Source organism: Saccostrea cucullata, unplaced genomic scaffold (genome assembly GCF_032062105.1).
Source record: "Saccostrea cucullata isolate Sc308-1 unplaced genomic scaffold, CSIRO_AGI_Scuc_v1 ctg1372, whole genome shotgun sequence".
Classification (NCBI taxonomy): Eukaryota; Metazoa; Mollusca; class Bivalvia; order Ostreida; family Ostreidae; genus Saccostrea; species Saccostrea cuccullata.
The window spans coordinates 129,237-143,542 of record NW_026925653.1 but is presented as its reverse complement, the minus strand read 5'-3'; the positions used below and the strand labels follow the sequence as shown (position 1 = coordinate 143,542).

Below are 14,306 nucleotides of genomic sequence, written 5' to 3'. Positions count from 1 at the left end.
ACCCTTCCTTTTTTGTGTCGCAGACCATAAGCATTCGACGAAACATCGTCTAAAGTGCAAATATACTAGTATTTCGTCATTTGAATCCCGGAGGTATGCATTACTTTTTAAATTCATGGATGCAGAATAAATATTGACTACTGGTTTATTTTTATATGTATCAGGTAAAATTTACTGAGGGATTTTAGTGTTTAGCCAATATATTTACACTGTATGCGTTCTACAATATATGCATTCCATGTCACATGAAATCTGGATACGAATTCAAGTTATGTTGCCGAATGTGTTGATTTTTAATTTTATTTCTTTAATTTTATTCATTAAAAATTGTTGTATGGTCAACTCTCCTGTAATATAAATGGAATAATTATATCGTTTCAAACGAGACAGTATGTCGCCGTGGGGATACATCGAACATTTGCATACATGTACACCCCTCACGATATTGTACGCATTCTTTTTATGTCGTTGCTTCTAAGGTTAAAATGAAAATTCAGTATTCGTCCACATTAACTTCAAAATATTTACATTTGCCAATGTCTTTCTTTATGTGACAATACAAAAAAAAATGAAATTCAATTTTCGATGACATGCAGTCGGTCACATGATCTGATTTTCTTGCGTATGGAAAGCAAACTGCACGAGACATTTGGAAAATCTTGACTGTGACGTCATATGACGTCGTATTTATACGTTATGTTGCATTCACGAACAAAGTCTTAATATGGCATTTTATCTTTGTAATGTGAATAGAAATAAAAATTTAAATATAAGAAATAAAATATCATTTTTAGAGTGTCAATGGGAAATGACATGAAGTCGGTACGTGATCAAATTTACTATTACGCCCTTCGGGATATTTTATAGAATTTGATCACGTGACCGACTTCATGTCATATCCCAATGACACTCTAAAAATGATACATAGGCAATTTAGCCACATATGATCCACATATGCATTGCCTTTCATATGAGGATCATATGTGGATCATATGAGAATCATATGTATATATAATCATATGAGAATCATATGTGGCCAATCATATGAGAATCATATGATCAAACATATGTGAATCATATGAAGTAATATACATATGATTTTCATATGAAAGGTCTTACATATGAGAATCATATGTATGTTTAGACATTTGTCATATGAGAATCATATGTATGACATTTCATATGAGAATCATATGAAACTGTATTCACTAAATTTACCTTTTTATACTCAGGTAAAAATTATATGAAGTGAACATATGAGAATCATATGAAACAGTGATCATATGAGAATCATATGAAACAGTGATCATATGAGAATCATATGAAACAGTGATCATATGAGAATCATATGAAACAATGTTTACTTGTATTTCCTTGCTAAACTAAGGTAAAAATCATATGAATATTTTTAAAGTGATTATATGAGAATCATATGATACAGTGATCATATGAGAATCATATGAAACAATGTTCACTTGTATTTCCTTGTTATATTCAGGTAAAAATAATATGAATATTTTGACAGTGATCATATGAGAATCATATGATACAGTGATCATATGAGAATCATATGATACAGTGATCATATGAGAATCATATGAAACAATGTTCACTTATATATGCATATTTATTTCTCTAAATGTTTTGTTTGAAGATGATTTTTTTGTCTGTCTGTACTTGCTGAATATATGAATGGATCATATTAAGAAAATAACTCAATGGCAAATGATCAATCTGATCACCCTTTAATTGTAATCAATTAATTTCTTAACATGTACATACAACATAAATGTACACATGTAACAATAATTACCCTAAATAATTAAATTATACATATTAGAAAATTTACAAAGCTGTCTTCGTGATAGTTAAAAGTGAAATATACTTCTCAAAACTCTTTGATAAGTCTATGTTCATTTTAAGTTAAAACCATATCTTGGAAGCTGATTATTTTGTCTACTATTTATTTAGGTAGTAAAACATAGGTAATCAAAAATTACGCAGCTCACCTTGACGAATGTTATCAGTGTAAGTAATGCAGATCTCGCATCATATTTTATTGATAGTAAAAAGTATTTTATCCTGACAACAATATGCATGCAATTTCTGTTTAAAGAGATCTTAAAGTTCATTGGGGATTGACCTGTTCCAAAAACTTTAATCTGGTCACTCATTTGGAAAATGTAGATCAGATCTAACTTCCGAAGCAAGTCTCGATTGTATATCCTCAGATGCATAATTTATGCAAGTTTGGCCCAGCTAGGGCTTATAGTTTCTTGGGAGACACTCATCTGGAAAATGTAGGTCAGTTCCAGCATTCGAAGCAAGTCTGGTAGTGTCCATCCTTAGGTGCATTATCCATGCATGTTTTCCCCAGATAGGGCTAATATAGTTTCTCGGGGGTCACTCATCTGCAAAATGTAGGTCAGATCCAGCATCCGAAGCAAGTCTGGTAGTGTCCATCCTTAGATGCATCATCCACGCAAGTTTGGTTCAGGTGAGCTTAAATGGAAATCCTCATCACAATCAGTGCACAGATCAACTTTCACTTTGCTCAACGCGTTATCGGCTACTCGGTTGTTATAGGATACTCGGTTGATAACAATTTTTTACAGGTTAATAATTCCAATCTTCATTTTATCTATTGATTTCCCGTGTTTTGATTGGACGAGAGCAAGTTTAAGAAAAAGTTTACACATCGATGAATTTTTTCAATCAGAACTACTTTCTAGATCAAGCTTCTATGTTATCGTAGAAACGATGAAAGCAGTTATTTCTGGTCTGTTTTGGCTAAATTATGAATGTAACAAGCTTCAAATTTAATTAATTAATACAAAACTGACAACAAACTGGACTACTTAGCTGACGGAGCCATGAAAATGTTTATGTCACTGTCCGATCACGAGGGTGAATTTTAAAAATCGCTGTCTCGACGTTCATCATGTTCATAATACAAAGAAAATCAGCCCAGTTTGTATCGTTTTGACAGGGAAAAGAAGCGTACCTCAAACTCTTGCCCATTACTTTCTATATTGTTCCTCAATCTTTGAACAAACAAGTGCAAATCGAAGGGGTCGTCTGTCTGCAACTTTCACTATAAGAGTTGTCGTTTATGTCAACATGGCCATGGTCAAGGAGGAACTATTCTGAAGTAAACTGGTAATTACGACATTTGTTGACTTAAACTGAAAGCATTATCGTTTATCTGTCAAAGATCACAACCTTTGTTTGCAGAAGTACACAATTAGCATAGAATGAAGAAATTTAAAATACATACGTTTTCTATGCATTGTTTTTCCAGCACAGAGTATCCTATAACAATCGAGTTGCCGATAACGCGTTGAGCAGTGTGACTTTTTTTGGTTAATGATGGGATGTTGGGTACACCTATTTCTTTCAAAATAAACCAAACATACTTTGCCACTTCCAAGCTCTGTAATATTACAAACACATTTCACCTTTAAAAAGATTACGAGTCTGAAATAAAATTGTATTGTTACAACCACAGGTATACAGAGGTAGACAAATACAATTTTGCAGTACTTGCCCTCGGACAGGTAACTGTTACTATCATAAAACTACTTGTCCTACCAAAAAAATTGATTGTCCCACCTTTTTTCTTAAATTACATAGAATTGAAGTATTGATATTAAATAATTTCTTGAGTGAGACACCTTAACAATACACTAAGAGTATTGAAGTATTTATTTAATGGAAAAAGGTGAAGATACGCAATGGTAACACTCATTTCTGCAGTGGGATGTATACTCTTTCACAATTACCCTTGACCGCGAAATATAGTTATATATAATGGACTAGGTTGAAGTTGACAACAGGCAGACAAACTGCCAGACAGGAAAAAAAAACTATACTCCAGGATCTTTGATCCAGATGCACAAAAATCAATAAGTCTGGGGTCATATATTTGGGGGGGGGGGGCAATCCTGTCTACAAGTACCTGTCATTAAAACTAGATTGTAATACTCAGAATTTGATATAAAGTTATTTACAGAGAAATATAAATTACAATATGATGTGTTGGACTGTGTAGCAAACCATACAGGAGAAGACTCAGTTTGTCGGGAAAAGGAAACCATTCTGAATCATTCTCAGTTGGAAAACATTGTTGATTTGATCCGAAATTCTCATGATTCTGCAAAAAAAAATCCATATAAATCATGTACCCACTTACGCACATCCACAAACAGTATCGTACTAGTTTTTAAATATGTTAAACAGGTCCTGTTAAATGAATTAAATGTATATTAACGATATAGCTGCAGATCTGTAGCGTTATGGTTTTATATATTTGTCTTTGACCATAACGCAACAGATCCCTTGCATTACGGGGTTACTGTCGTATCGCCCCCAAACCTGAACGCCCCATGCATGAGCGCCCCAAAAATTTTTACCGGCGCCCAAGTACAAATATGAGCGCCCCAAATATTAATAACGAGCGCCCCAAACGTATTTCACGAACGCCCCAAATTAGCATTTCGAGCGCCCCAAATAATTTGGTCACAGATACACATGCAGGTGCTCGTCTAAATTTCAATTTGTTTACTTTACCTTCTTCAAAGAAATCTGATGAAATATTCTTTTAAATTATCAAGTTTTATTCGCGTAATTAAAGGTAATAGTACAGTCATTTGTATTAATTTTGAAAGTCAGAGCACGACCGTAATCCCAAATAAAAGGAGAACAACCCCCCCCCCATATTTTATCAAATACCGGCTATATGAAGTGATTTGAATTAATTTGGCGATAAAGCAATTTTAAAAAAATCAAAATAAATTACGGTTCGGGAACATGGGGAATGCACGTATAAATATGAATTCCATTTGTTTAGTACGTTTACATTTATCTTCATATAATGCTAGTTTACAATTCTTGGGGCGTTCGTTATTATACATCGTAAAACTTGAAGCACTCGTGATAAACAACTGATAAATATCATTCGGGACGTTAATAACAATCGTTATCGTTAATAACAATATATTTTTTTATTCCAATAAATTGTTATAAAACACGCATCAAAGACAACAGTTTGGTTCTTTACTAGTTAATTTAAGCCTTGGGGCGCCCGAAATGCTAATTTGGGGCGCTGGTGAAATACGTTTGGGGCGCTCGTGATTAAGATTTGGGGCGCTCATCTTTGTACTTGGGCGAAGGTAAAAACTTTTGGGGCGTTCATGCATGGGGCGTTCAGGTTTTGGGGCGCAGTGACTAGCACCCGCAAAAAAGGTGCAATTTACGGCCCAATATTTTTTGGGAGAATTCCTCCACTTTCCATCATCGGTCAATTATAACTACCTCTAATTTCTTAATCCGAGGCACATTATTTAACTAATCTGTATATTTTATCCATCTCCCAACCCTTTATACCGTAGTTATCTCTACAATGATAAACTCACTTTATTAAAATTATTTGTCAAGATTGCTGAAAATTCACTTCAAGCGAGTTTATTGCCTGTAGAGACAAAAATAAGTGGCTGGGAGGTTGATAAAATATACATATTGGCTACATCATGTGTCTAGAATTAGGAAGTGAAAGGTAGTTGATTGACTAATGCTAGAAAGTGGGGGAAATTCTCCCCAAAAGTGCGCAAAAAATATTGGGCCGTAAATTGCACCTTTTTTGCATTACGGGATCTGTAGCGTTATCATGGTTATGGTCGAAGACAAATACATAAAACCATAACGGGTGGGGGTGGTTTTTTTTTTAATTCAATGAGTGTCATATATAAGTACCCCAATATTGTGTCTTTCGAGCTCGATATCTTCCTCCAAATCAAAACATCGTTCATCTTCTGTATCATCATATGAGTAGGTCTGTTGGCTTTCCTCGTTCTCCACAGGCAATAAAAATTGCTCTTCTTCGTCAACGTTTTTATCTCTCAATAAACCGAAGGCTACATTATTCTGATGTTTCTTGGTTGCTTTATGTCTGTTCAAATGATTCAATTTATCGAATGTAATGCAGCAGACGTCACACGAAAATGTCATTCTTAAGTTGTCAACAAATGAGATCGATGTTTTCGATACGCTTTGATCACACAAGTTTTTGACGTTTTATTCAAACGCAGATGCAACTAAAAAGATTTCTGTAGCAGACGATACATGCCCAACCGCAACATGGATTTCCTCGCAGTAAGTAAATGTAATGTTTATTCATCTAATAAAAAAGAAAGTGTAGTTGCAAGTTATATATTAAAAACAGTAATTAACGAAAAAGTATGTCGATTAAGATTGAAATTAGGGAAATCAAGAAGAAAGATGTTACAATTTCGATCATTACATTACTGAGCGCGAACAAGGGGTTTTTACCATTATAAGATACACACTATATAAAAACGACATATTTTATGCAGAAATTTTTTGTAAATGATTTGACACGCATGTGTGCAATGAATGATCAATACTTTCCACGTAATTTATAATTTTGACACTTTTTATAGGCTTTATATATTAAGCGTTCATCGTGTTTTAACTTTTTACAGCATTTTCGTATCTTGGGGTTGCATAAGACAATACATTTCCAATCATACTTTAACTGAAGCAGGTTTAAGGGTGTCAACATAACTTTGATAATAAAGAACTGAAGCATTTTGTAGGATTCTCAGCAATCACAAGAGCTTTTTGATCAATCACAAGAACGCGCACGACCTCTGCCACCCCTAGAAGACACATCAGATACATCGGGAGGTGAAGCGACCGTTTCCCAAGCACAGGGAGAAAAAATACTGTTGATGTTGTCAGAAATTTGTGAGTAAAATTCTGTTGCTATGTCTACATATATATACCTTTTTACAGTGCTTGATCAAGTTTATCTCTTGTATTAATAGGATGTATTATCCTTTATTTGAACCAAAATCAATCCTTTATCTGCAACTACTCCTTGCTTTGACCCAATAAAGGTAACCCCAAAAAACAAATTGTTTTGAAAGAGACTATTTAAACTGAGGTTCTGTGACACAGTAGGTGCTTGCATGAAGAAGACCCCTCACTGCTTAAAATTAACAGCCCTGAGTGCTGAATATACAGGACAAAATTAACAACTCTCCCACCACTGAAAAGTTGTCTCCATAAAAAAATTGGAGAGGGATGTTAAAAAACAAACAAAATTGAATGTTAATTTAGATGTCATTTTGTAAAAGTTGTCTCCATAAAAAAAATGGAGAGGGATGTTAAAAAGCAAACAAAATTGAATGTTAATTTAGATGTCATTTTGTAACATTTCTTTTTTAACACTGTAAGGTGTTTTTTTCCTCACAATGTAGAAGAAGTACACAAATATCACCCCCCCCCCCCACACACACACACACAAAATATCACACTGATCTGTCACCTATATTGAAAGAAATGTGCATTTCTGAGGCCAACAATAAAAATGATTAGTTTGTTTGATGTACTAACTCTGACTGACCTATGCATCAAATTTGCCCCTACCCAATCACTTTGTTCATTTTTGCACTTTGAATTTTTAATTTTTTTCTTTAGTTTCCATATGATAGTTTCTCTAAGATGCTTTTTGATTGAAAATTTCATAGCTATAAATAATGTAAAGATTATACCCAATGTCTGATGAAAATATCAAAGAATTTCTGAGTCTGTGATTTTTATACCAGTACACAGTAGCACAGTCACTTGTTTCGGAAATAGATTTTAAACCCATATTTAGAATAATATTTTTTAATTATGGCCTTATTACATATATAACATGTAAATCACTTGAGAAAGTGTAGGCAAGTCTAGTAAAACTAAAGTGTGCTTTTAAATAGTCAAATAATTAAATTTTGAGATTATAGAGGTCAAGAACACTCAGTCTTACAGATAGAAAGGGGGATCTTGAAATCTAATGTGTTCGTGATATGTTTCAATTTTTAATTCATTCTTTAAAGTAAAGGAGCAGAAGAAAATCAAAGAGGATATTGCAAGACTGCAGGGCCAAAGAAATAAATCAACGAAGGTTGCAGTTGAGGGATCCACGATTGAGGTACATTCTTTGCTTTAATTGAATATGTAATTTTTTAGCTCTACTGGTCAGAGACCAGAAGAGCTAATGCGATAGTAATGCGTCCGGCGTCTGTCTGTCTGTCTGTCTGAATGTAAACAATTTTTCAAAATGCTACGTCACCTCCTACAGTTTTGGTCTGATTTCAATATAACTTGGCGCACAAGTAGACTGCACTAAGATACATAATTCTATGCATCTGTTTTTTATTTCGATAAACGGTGTTGTCGCGGTTACTAAAAATAGAAATTTCTTTGAATTTTTTTCAAAATGCTACTCCTTGTACAGTTTTGGTCTGATTTCAATATAACTTGGCAAATAACTAGACTAGACTAAGATACATAATTCTATGCATTGGTTTAGATTTTGATGATAGGTGTTGCTGTGGATACCTGAAATAGAAATTTCTTTGAAATTCTTTCAAAATGCTACTCCTCCTACAGTTGTAGCCCTATTTCAATATAACTTTGCACACAAGTAGACTTAACTAAGATACATAATTCTGTGCATCGGTTTTTGTTTCGTTGAGTGGCAAGGATCATCTTTCTATTAATTTATTGCTGTTTTAAAGTTTCAAGTCGCAACTGCTACTTTTCTCTTCATTTGTTTTAAGAATAAACCAGTAGAGCTACAGTCTCAACAGAGACTTCTGATTTAAGGCCACACCAATAAAAATTTTTGGTCATAGGAATATGTGCTCGTCTTTAAACCAAACCATACAATTAGACTCTCTTAATATTGATTAAAATTTCCAGCACAATGGGAATTCTGTGCTATTTTTTCTGTTCCCCTTATGCTCTATTTATGATACCGTATATACTCGCCTATAAGTTGGATTTTTGGGAGTTAATCTCTTGTCCAAAACTCTATGTCCGACTTATAGGCGAGCTATAAAATGAACGGTATTATATGAGGTTGGTCCCTCTGATACATAAGCTTATTAAAGACAACCGACTTTTAAGCGGACCGACTTATAAGCGTCAGTATATACGGTACTTTTTAATCTGCTTATTCTGCCAATCTTGAAAAATATAATTTTCCGCTCCTATTTTACTCTGCTCGTGTAATAAAAATGGTCTACAAAAAGTTATCATATTATTATATAACCACCTGCCCGTTCCTACTTTTTTCATCAATGTCCGACGAACAAGAAATTTTATTGGCGTGGCCTAATGGAAAAGGAAAAGCTAATGGCTGGAGCAAGATGGAAACTTGTGATTATGTATTTTAATTCCCAAGTCAGAAACTGTATCACTAAGCCATATAGATCAATATCTATAGGGTATTTATACACTCTTCTCTCCTAAAATTTCCAAATTAAACCCAAAAGACAACTATAACCAGTACTATACCCCTGACAGAACTTTAAATACTTCTCTCACTGAGCTATGTAGATGTCTATTATCCATAAAGCCCTAATTCCACAAACATCCTATATATCTAAAGTTATGTTTGTAAATATCATTGATTTATGTATTTTCTTCTTCATATTGAATTTTTCTGATTTTTTTTATCTAATATGAATTCAACATTTGCAGAGAGAATATGTAAACTTCCTAAAAGAAAAGTTTAGCTCGAACCCATGGATATTATTTAAAGATACGGACGTACAGGTATGATAATATCAATGCTAGCTATCTATTTTGTGTAAAAATGCAAGAATTAAGCATTTTAGTTGATGCACTGTCATCAGTATATATGTTACAGTAAATATGTGTAACCAGGAATTTCACGTATTTCCTGAATTTTAGGAAATACATGAAATTCCTATTCTGCTTAGGGAATACACGTATTTACTAATTTCAGTTAGGAAATACGCGTAATTACTGAACTTTTCAATACTTTTTACACATATTTACTGACTGCGTTTTCGTGGGCTAATTTAAAATGTGGATCATAAAATATGAATAGATGCACAGTATAATCAATGTTCATATCAGTGAGCATACCATATGTGAATAAATAATATTTTATTTATGTATAAATTTTGAAAATGTATTATTTGTAAATATTAACTTAAAATATAATGATACTCTGCTTTCATTTTTACTGGAATGTGTTTTCTATATCACAACATACTTTAACTAACTTTCATTTATTTTTATATATTTTTATCTAAAAAAAACTAAAATCGCTTATTGGCATTTCTTATTTTATTAGATATTCATAAAATGTCACAGTTTTTGACAGTAAATTTAAAACCCTGAAGCATCTTATTTACAAATAAAACAATTTTTATGCTGTCTCCTAAAAAATGCAACAACCCCCCCCCTCCCCTTGTAAAATACACATAATGCAACGAGATTAAAGTCAGGAATTGAAATTAAAATTTTACTTTGAGGAATTTTCCACCCTAATAATTTTAATAGTTCAAAATAAAAAAAAAACAAATTGAGTTTGAATTAAGTGAAAATTGCAAAACATATCTATTTTACCATAATTTCAAAGATGTGAGACTCGATTGAACAGATGTACCCCTTATATCACCATTTACAATTCGTACATTTTTTATAAATGTTATAATAAAAAATTATTTAAAAAACTATTTCAAATACATCATTCTGATGCTAAATGATCTAAATTCACTAAGCTTCTTTAGAAATATTTATGAAATGTGAATATTAGAAACTTCCTTTTACATAAGAAGTACAATAAAGGAATTCAAAACTAATGCATAACGTCAGCTTTGTAGAAACAATTCTTATCAAATGCTGCTTTAAAAAAAGATTTTAGTATGTGTATGTTTACTGGATGTTTTAAAAGATATGCATATATTATTCATCCTGCTTTGTTCAGTAAAAACGTGTAAAATTGGCTAATATTTTTAGTAAATACACGAATTTCCTAGCTATTCAGTAATTACATGTATTTCCTAAAACAGCCAGTAAATACATGTATTTACTGAATGTTTTAGGAAATACATGAAATTCCTGATTTCACATATTTACTGTAACATATATATGTCATATCACCAAGTATATGAACTTACAAAGTTTACAGTCAATATGTATATGTATACTTAAAGAGTGAAGCATTTCTTTCTAGAAGAATCTTAGAATGTGTTTCATGTACACATGTACATGTTTATAAAAATAAGTGAAAATGCATTGATGTATTTATTCAGGAGATGCTCAGCACATTAGCCAGTAAAGCTGGCTGGACTGGAAATATCTTTGGGGTCATGTCCAGCTACGGGGCAACAAAATTTACCTATTATCGCAACCAAATCAGAGCAAAGGTGTGAACACATTTCTGTTTTCATCATTTCAAGTTACATATCATCTTAGGAAGTATCAAAGCTAAACTGTCTTATATCATCATTAAAAAAAATTTTTGCTTAACATCCAATTTTAAGCTTTACATTGTGAATTGAATTGTTTAAAAAAATTTTTAGCTGATGGGTAACAAGGAGATTGATGTGGAAGGCCTCTCTCTCAAGTCCCTCCATAACTTCTTGTGGAAGTGCTTTTTGCCACGCACAACACCTTTATCGGATCCAGGGAGGGAACACCTCACACTAATGCTAGTATGAATACATTAGATAAAATCAACACTTAATAATATTTAAAAATGTAAAAATTTTGATTTCAATTTAATTTTAAAATTTTCATTTTAAATACAAGTATATATAAAATACATGGTTACTGTCTTGAAATATGAGCGATATTTGGGCGTGGGTAAGAAAACGTGATAGAGGGCGAGGCTTGCTGAGCCCTCTTATATTTTCGACCCGAGCCCAAATATTGCTGATATTTTAAGACAGTTATCACGTATTTTGTTTATCCTGCAACATTTGAGCATCCAAAACAGGCTAATTCCAACAGATTTAGGCACATCTCTGCAGTTGAAACTTTGACACCATGGCATAAACATTGCAGTATACGTGATGTTAAAATGCTTTTAGAACGTCAGAATAGATGCACAGCCTTTAATAGGGCAGTGACCGGATAAAGCTTTGGTTTATGAGGTTACCCTTATTGGGTCAATGCAAGGGGTAGTTGCAGGATAAAAATATATATTATTGAAAGGACATCTTTTGACGGTAAATGTGATAAATGATAAAAAAAAAATTAATTTGTGATTGTTAGATATAAAAAAAAAAAAAAATTATTCATCTTTATGTAGAAGTCTTGTCTACAGCTCACTTGAGTTGAAGGCTCAAGTGAACTTTTCTGATCAAAATTGTCCATTGTCTATCATCGTCATTGTTGGCATTAACTTTTCATCTTCATAATGTGTTATTCTATTTGCTGGCTCACACTGTAGCAGTAATGAGACCATATCTGATTCTTTGCTAAAATAAATCACCAGTGGGGCACCTTAAGGATTGAATAGTTTTACATAGTCATTTATACTCGTGTACAGGAACATTTTTTAGTCTTACTTTAAACATTGCTACAATAGTGGGGCCTAAGGAGGGAATCGTGAGTAAATTTGATCAGTATGAAGCAAATAGAAAAATTACTTTTAAATTCATTCCAGGGTATTTTTTTTTTTGCATTTAACAAAACCCACTTGTGTCATTCAAGTGAACTGGCCATTGCTGCTCAGGTGAACACTGTGGTCCTTGGGCCTCTTCTTATCATTTCACTGCTAATTATTTTTGAAAATAATTTGTAGAGATCATTTTGTGCCACGAACAAACTCTTTAGAAAAGGAGGTAAAGGAGATTTCTCCTTTTGGACGGAATTTAAAGAATATTTTAACAGAGTTGTCGAAGACAAGAGGGACGACAAATGGAACAAGCTTCAAGAGAAAGAAGAAAAGAGGATAAAGAAATATTTAGAATAAGTGTTGCTGCTGTTTGATAGATCAAAAAACAATGTTTTTTTCAATTCAGTACTAAATTTTTTAGTATAATGATTGTATGATTTCTACAATGTATAAATATTATGAATCTGAATGAAAAAAATAATGTGATATTTTTTTTTCTTTTGACCATACAATTAAGAGTACATATAAAATCTTGTCAGAAAAAATTGATTCCATGTATACTGGAGTGTCTTTATTTTCTGTTGTACAATCTTATTTCTAGTATATATATATTAAGATTACTTTTGCTATATCATAATTATATGTTAAATATTCTGTATATATATGTAATCTGAATTACTAATGAATTATCAGATAGTTAAAATGGGGAAGACATGTATTGACAATATTATTGCAGATATTTCAATTTTCTACAGACACTACATAGTCATTTGTTATTTTTCTATTACATGATCTATATAATATTATGTTATACATTGGTACATGCGCACATGTTCATGTTAATCATTTCTGCTGAAATCTTAAGAATAAGTTGTATTAATTGGAGAATATGTTAAATACATGTATCGACAAATGCTACCGACTTGTTTGTAATTTATTTTCTTGTTTAGAAAGTACACTGTGAAAAATAAGTTATTTCTCTTGATGAAAATAATTTTGTCACAAAGTTGTGCAAGCATTATAAGATATTTTAATATATTTATTTAACCAATGAAGATAGGTCATTGTAATGTAATGAATTTTCATCAAAAGCAGAAATATCTGATTTTTAATTGTGTACAAGAATGTGAAAAATATTGAAAGAGAACACACATATGTGTTTCATATGATTTTCATATGATGCCTTTTTCATATGATTCTCATATGTAAATGACTTGAAACACATATAAGTGTTTCATATGATTTTCATATGATGCCCTTTTCATATGATTCTCATATGTAAATGGCTTGAAACACACTTAAATCATTCATATGAGAATCATATGTAGTTATTTTCATATGATTCACATATGAGTATCATATGATTCTCATATGATTTGCTTCATATGATTCACATATGATGCCCTTTTTCTATGATTCTCATATGAAACCAATCATATGAGAATCATATGATACTCATATGAGAATCATATGTGGCGAATTTGCCTGTGTATTTTATTTCTTAAATATCAAACATTAAACTCTTCATCTATTTCAATTTATATTAAATCGCACATTGATATTTTAAAATAAAAATCTTATAGGCTACGTTTTGTTTTGATTCGAGGAAATGCGAACCGACATTGTTGACAGTGACAGAATGTCAAACGATTTGCTGCAATAGAATATTCATAAGTTCAGACAATTTCAGTACTAGTAAATAGTTCTTTTCAATTCTGTACTTACATTGTGTGTATGATGTCTAAAGTATTCAATTTTTGGATTTATCAGGTCTTGCTGTAAATGTGTATTATTCTGTGTATGCGGAAAAACGTGAATAAAGGGGGAAAACAAACATCTCTTACATTTTTAGAGTTGT

General features: G+C 32.2%; 1 protein-coding gene across 1 annotated transcript; it reads left to right on the top strand.

Annotated features, from left to right (window-relative positions):
• The first annotated feature begins 6,135 nt into the window (after positions 1–6,135).
• Positions 6,136–12,936, top strand: LOC134269519 (uncharacterized). The gene is made up of 7 exons (XM_062751724.1): positions 6,136–6,150; positions 6,615–6,765; positions 7,902–7,996; positions 9,553–9,627; positions 11,139–11,252; positions 11,409–11,540; positions 12,635–12,936. The coding sequence occupies exons 1-7, from the start codon at positions 6,136–6,138 to the stop codon at positions 12,803–12,805; spliced, it is 753 nt and encodes a 250-aa protein (XP_062607708.1). The 3' UTR covers positions 12,806–12,936.
• The last annotated feature ends 1,370 nt before the right edge of the window (positions 12,937–14,306 follow it).

Bases quoted from the DNA above. Each gene is read 5' to 3' on its own strand.
- LOC134269519 (XM_062751724.1), top strand. The intron at 9,628-11,138 runs GTATGATAATAT...GTATTTATTCAG, and splicing joins TTAAAGATACGGACGTACAG to GAGATGCTCAGCACATTAGC. The intron at 11,253-11,408 runs GTGTGAACACAT...AAAAATTTTTAG, and splicing joins GCAACCAAATCAGAGCAAAG to CTGATGGGTAACAAGGAGAT.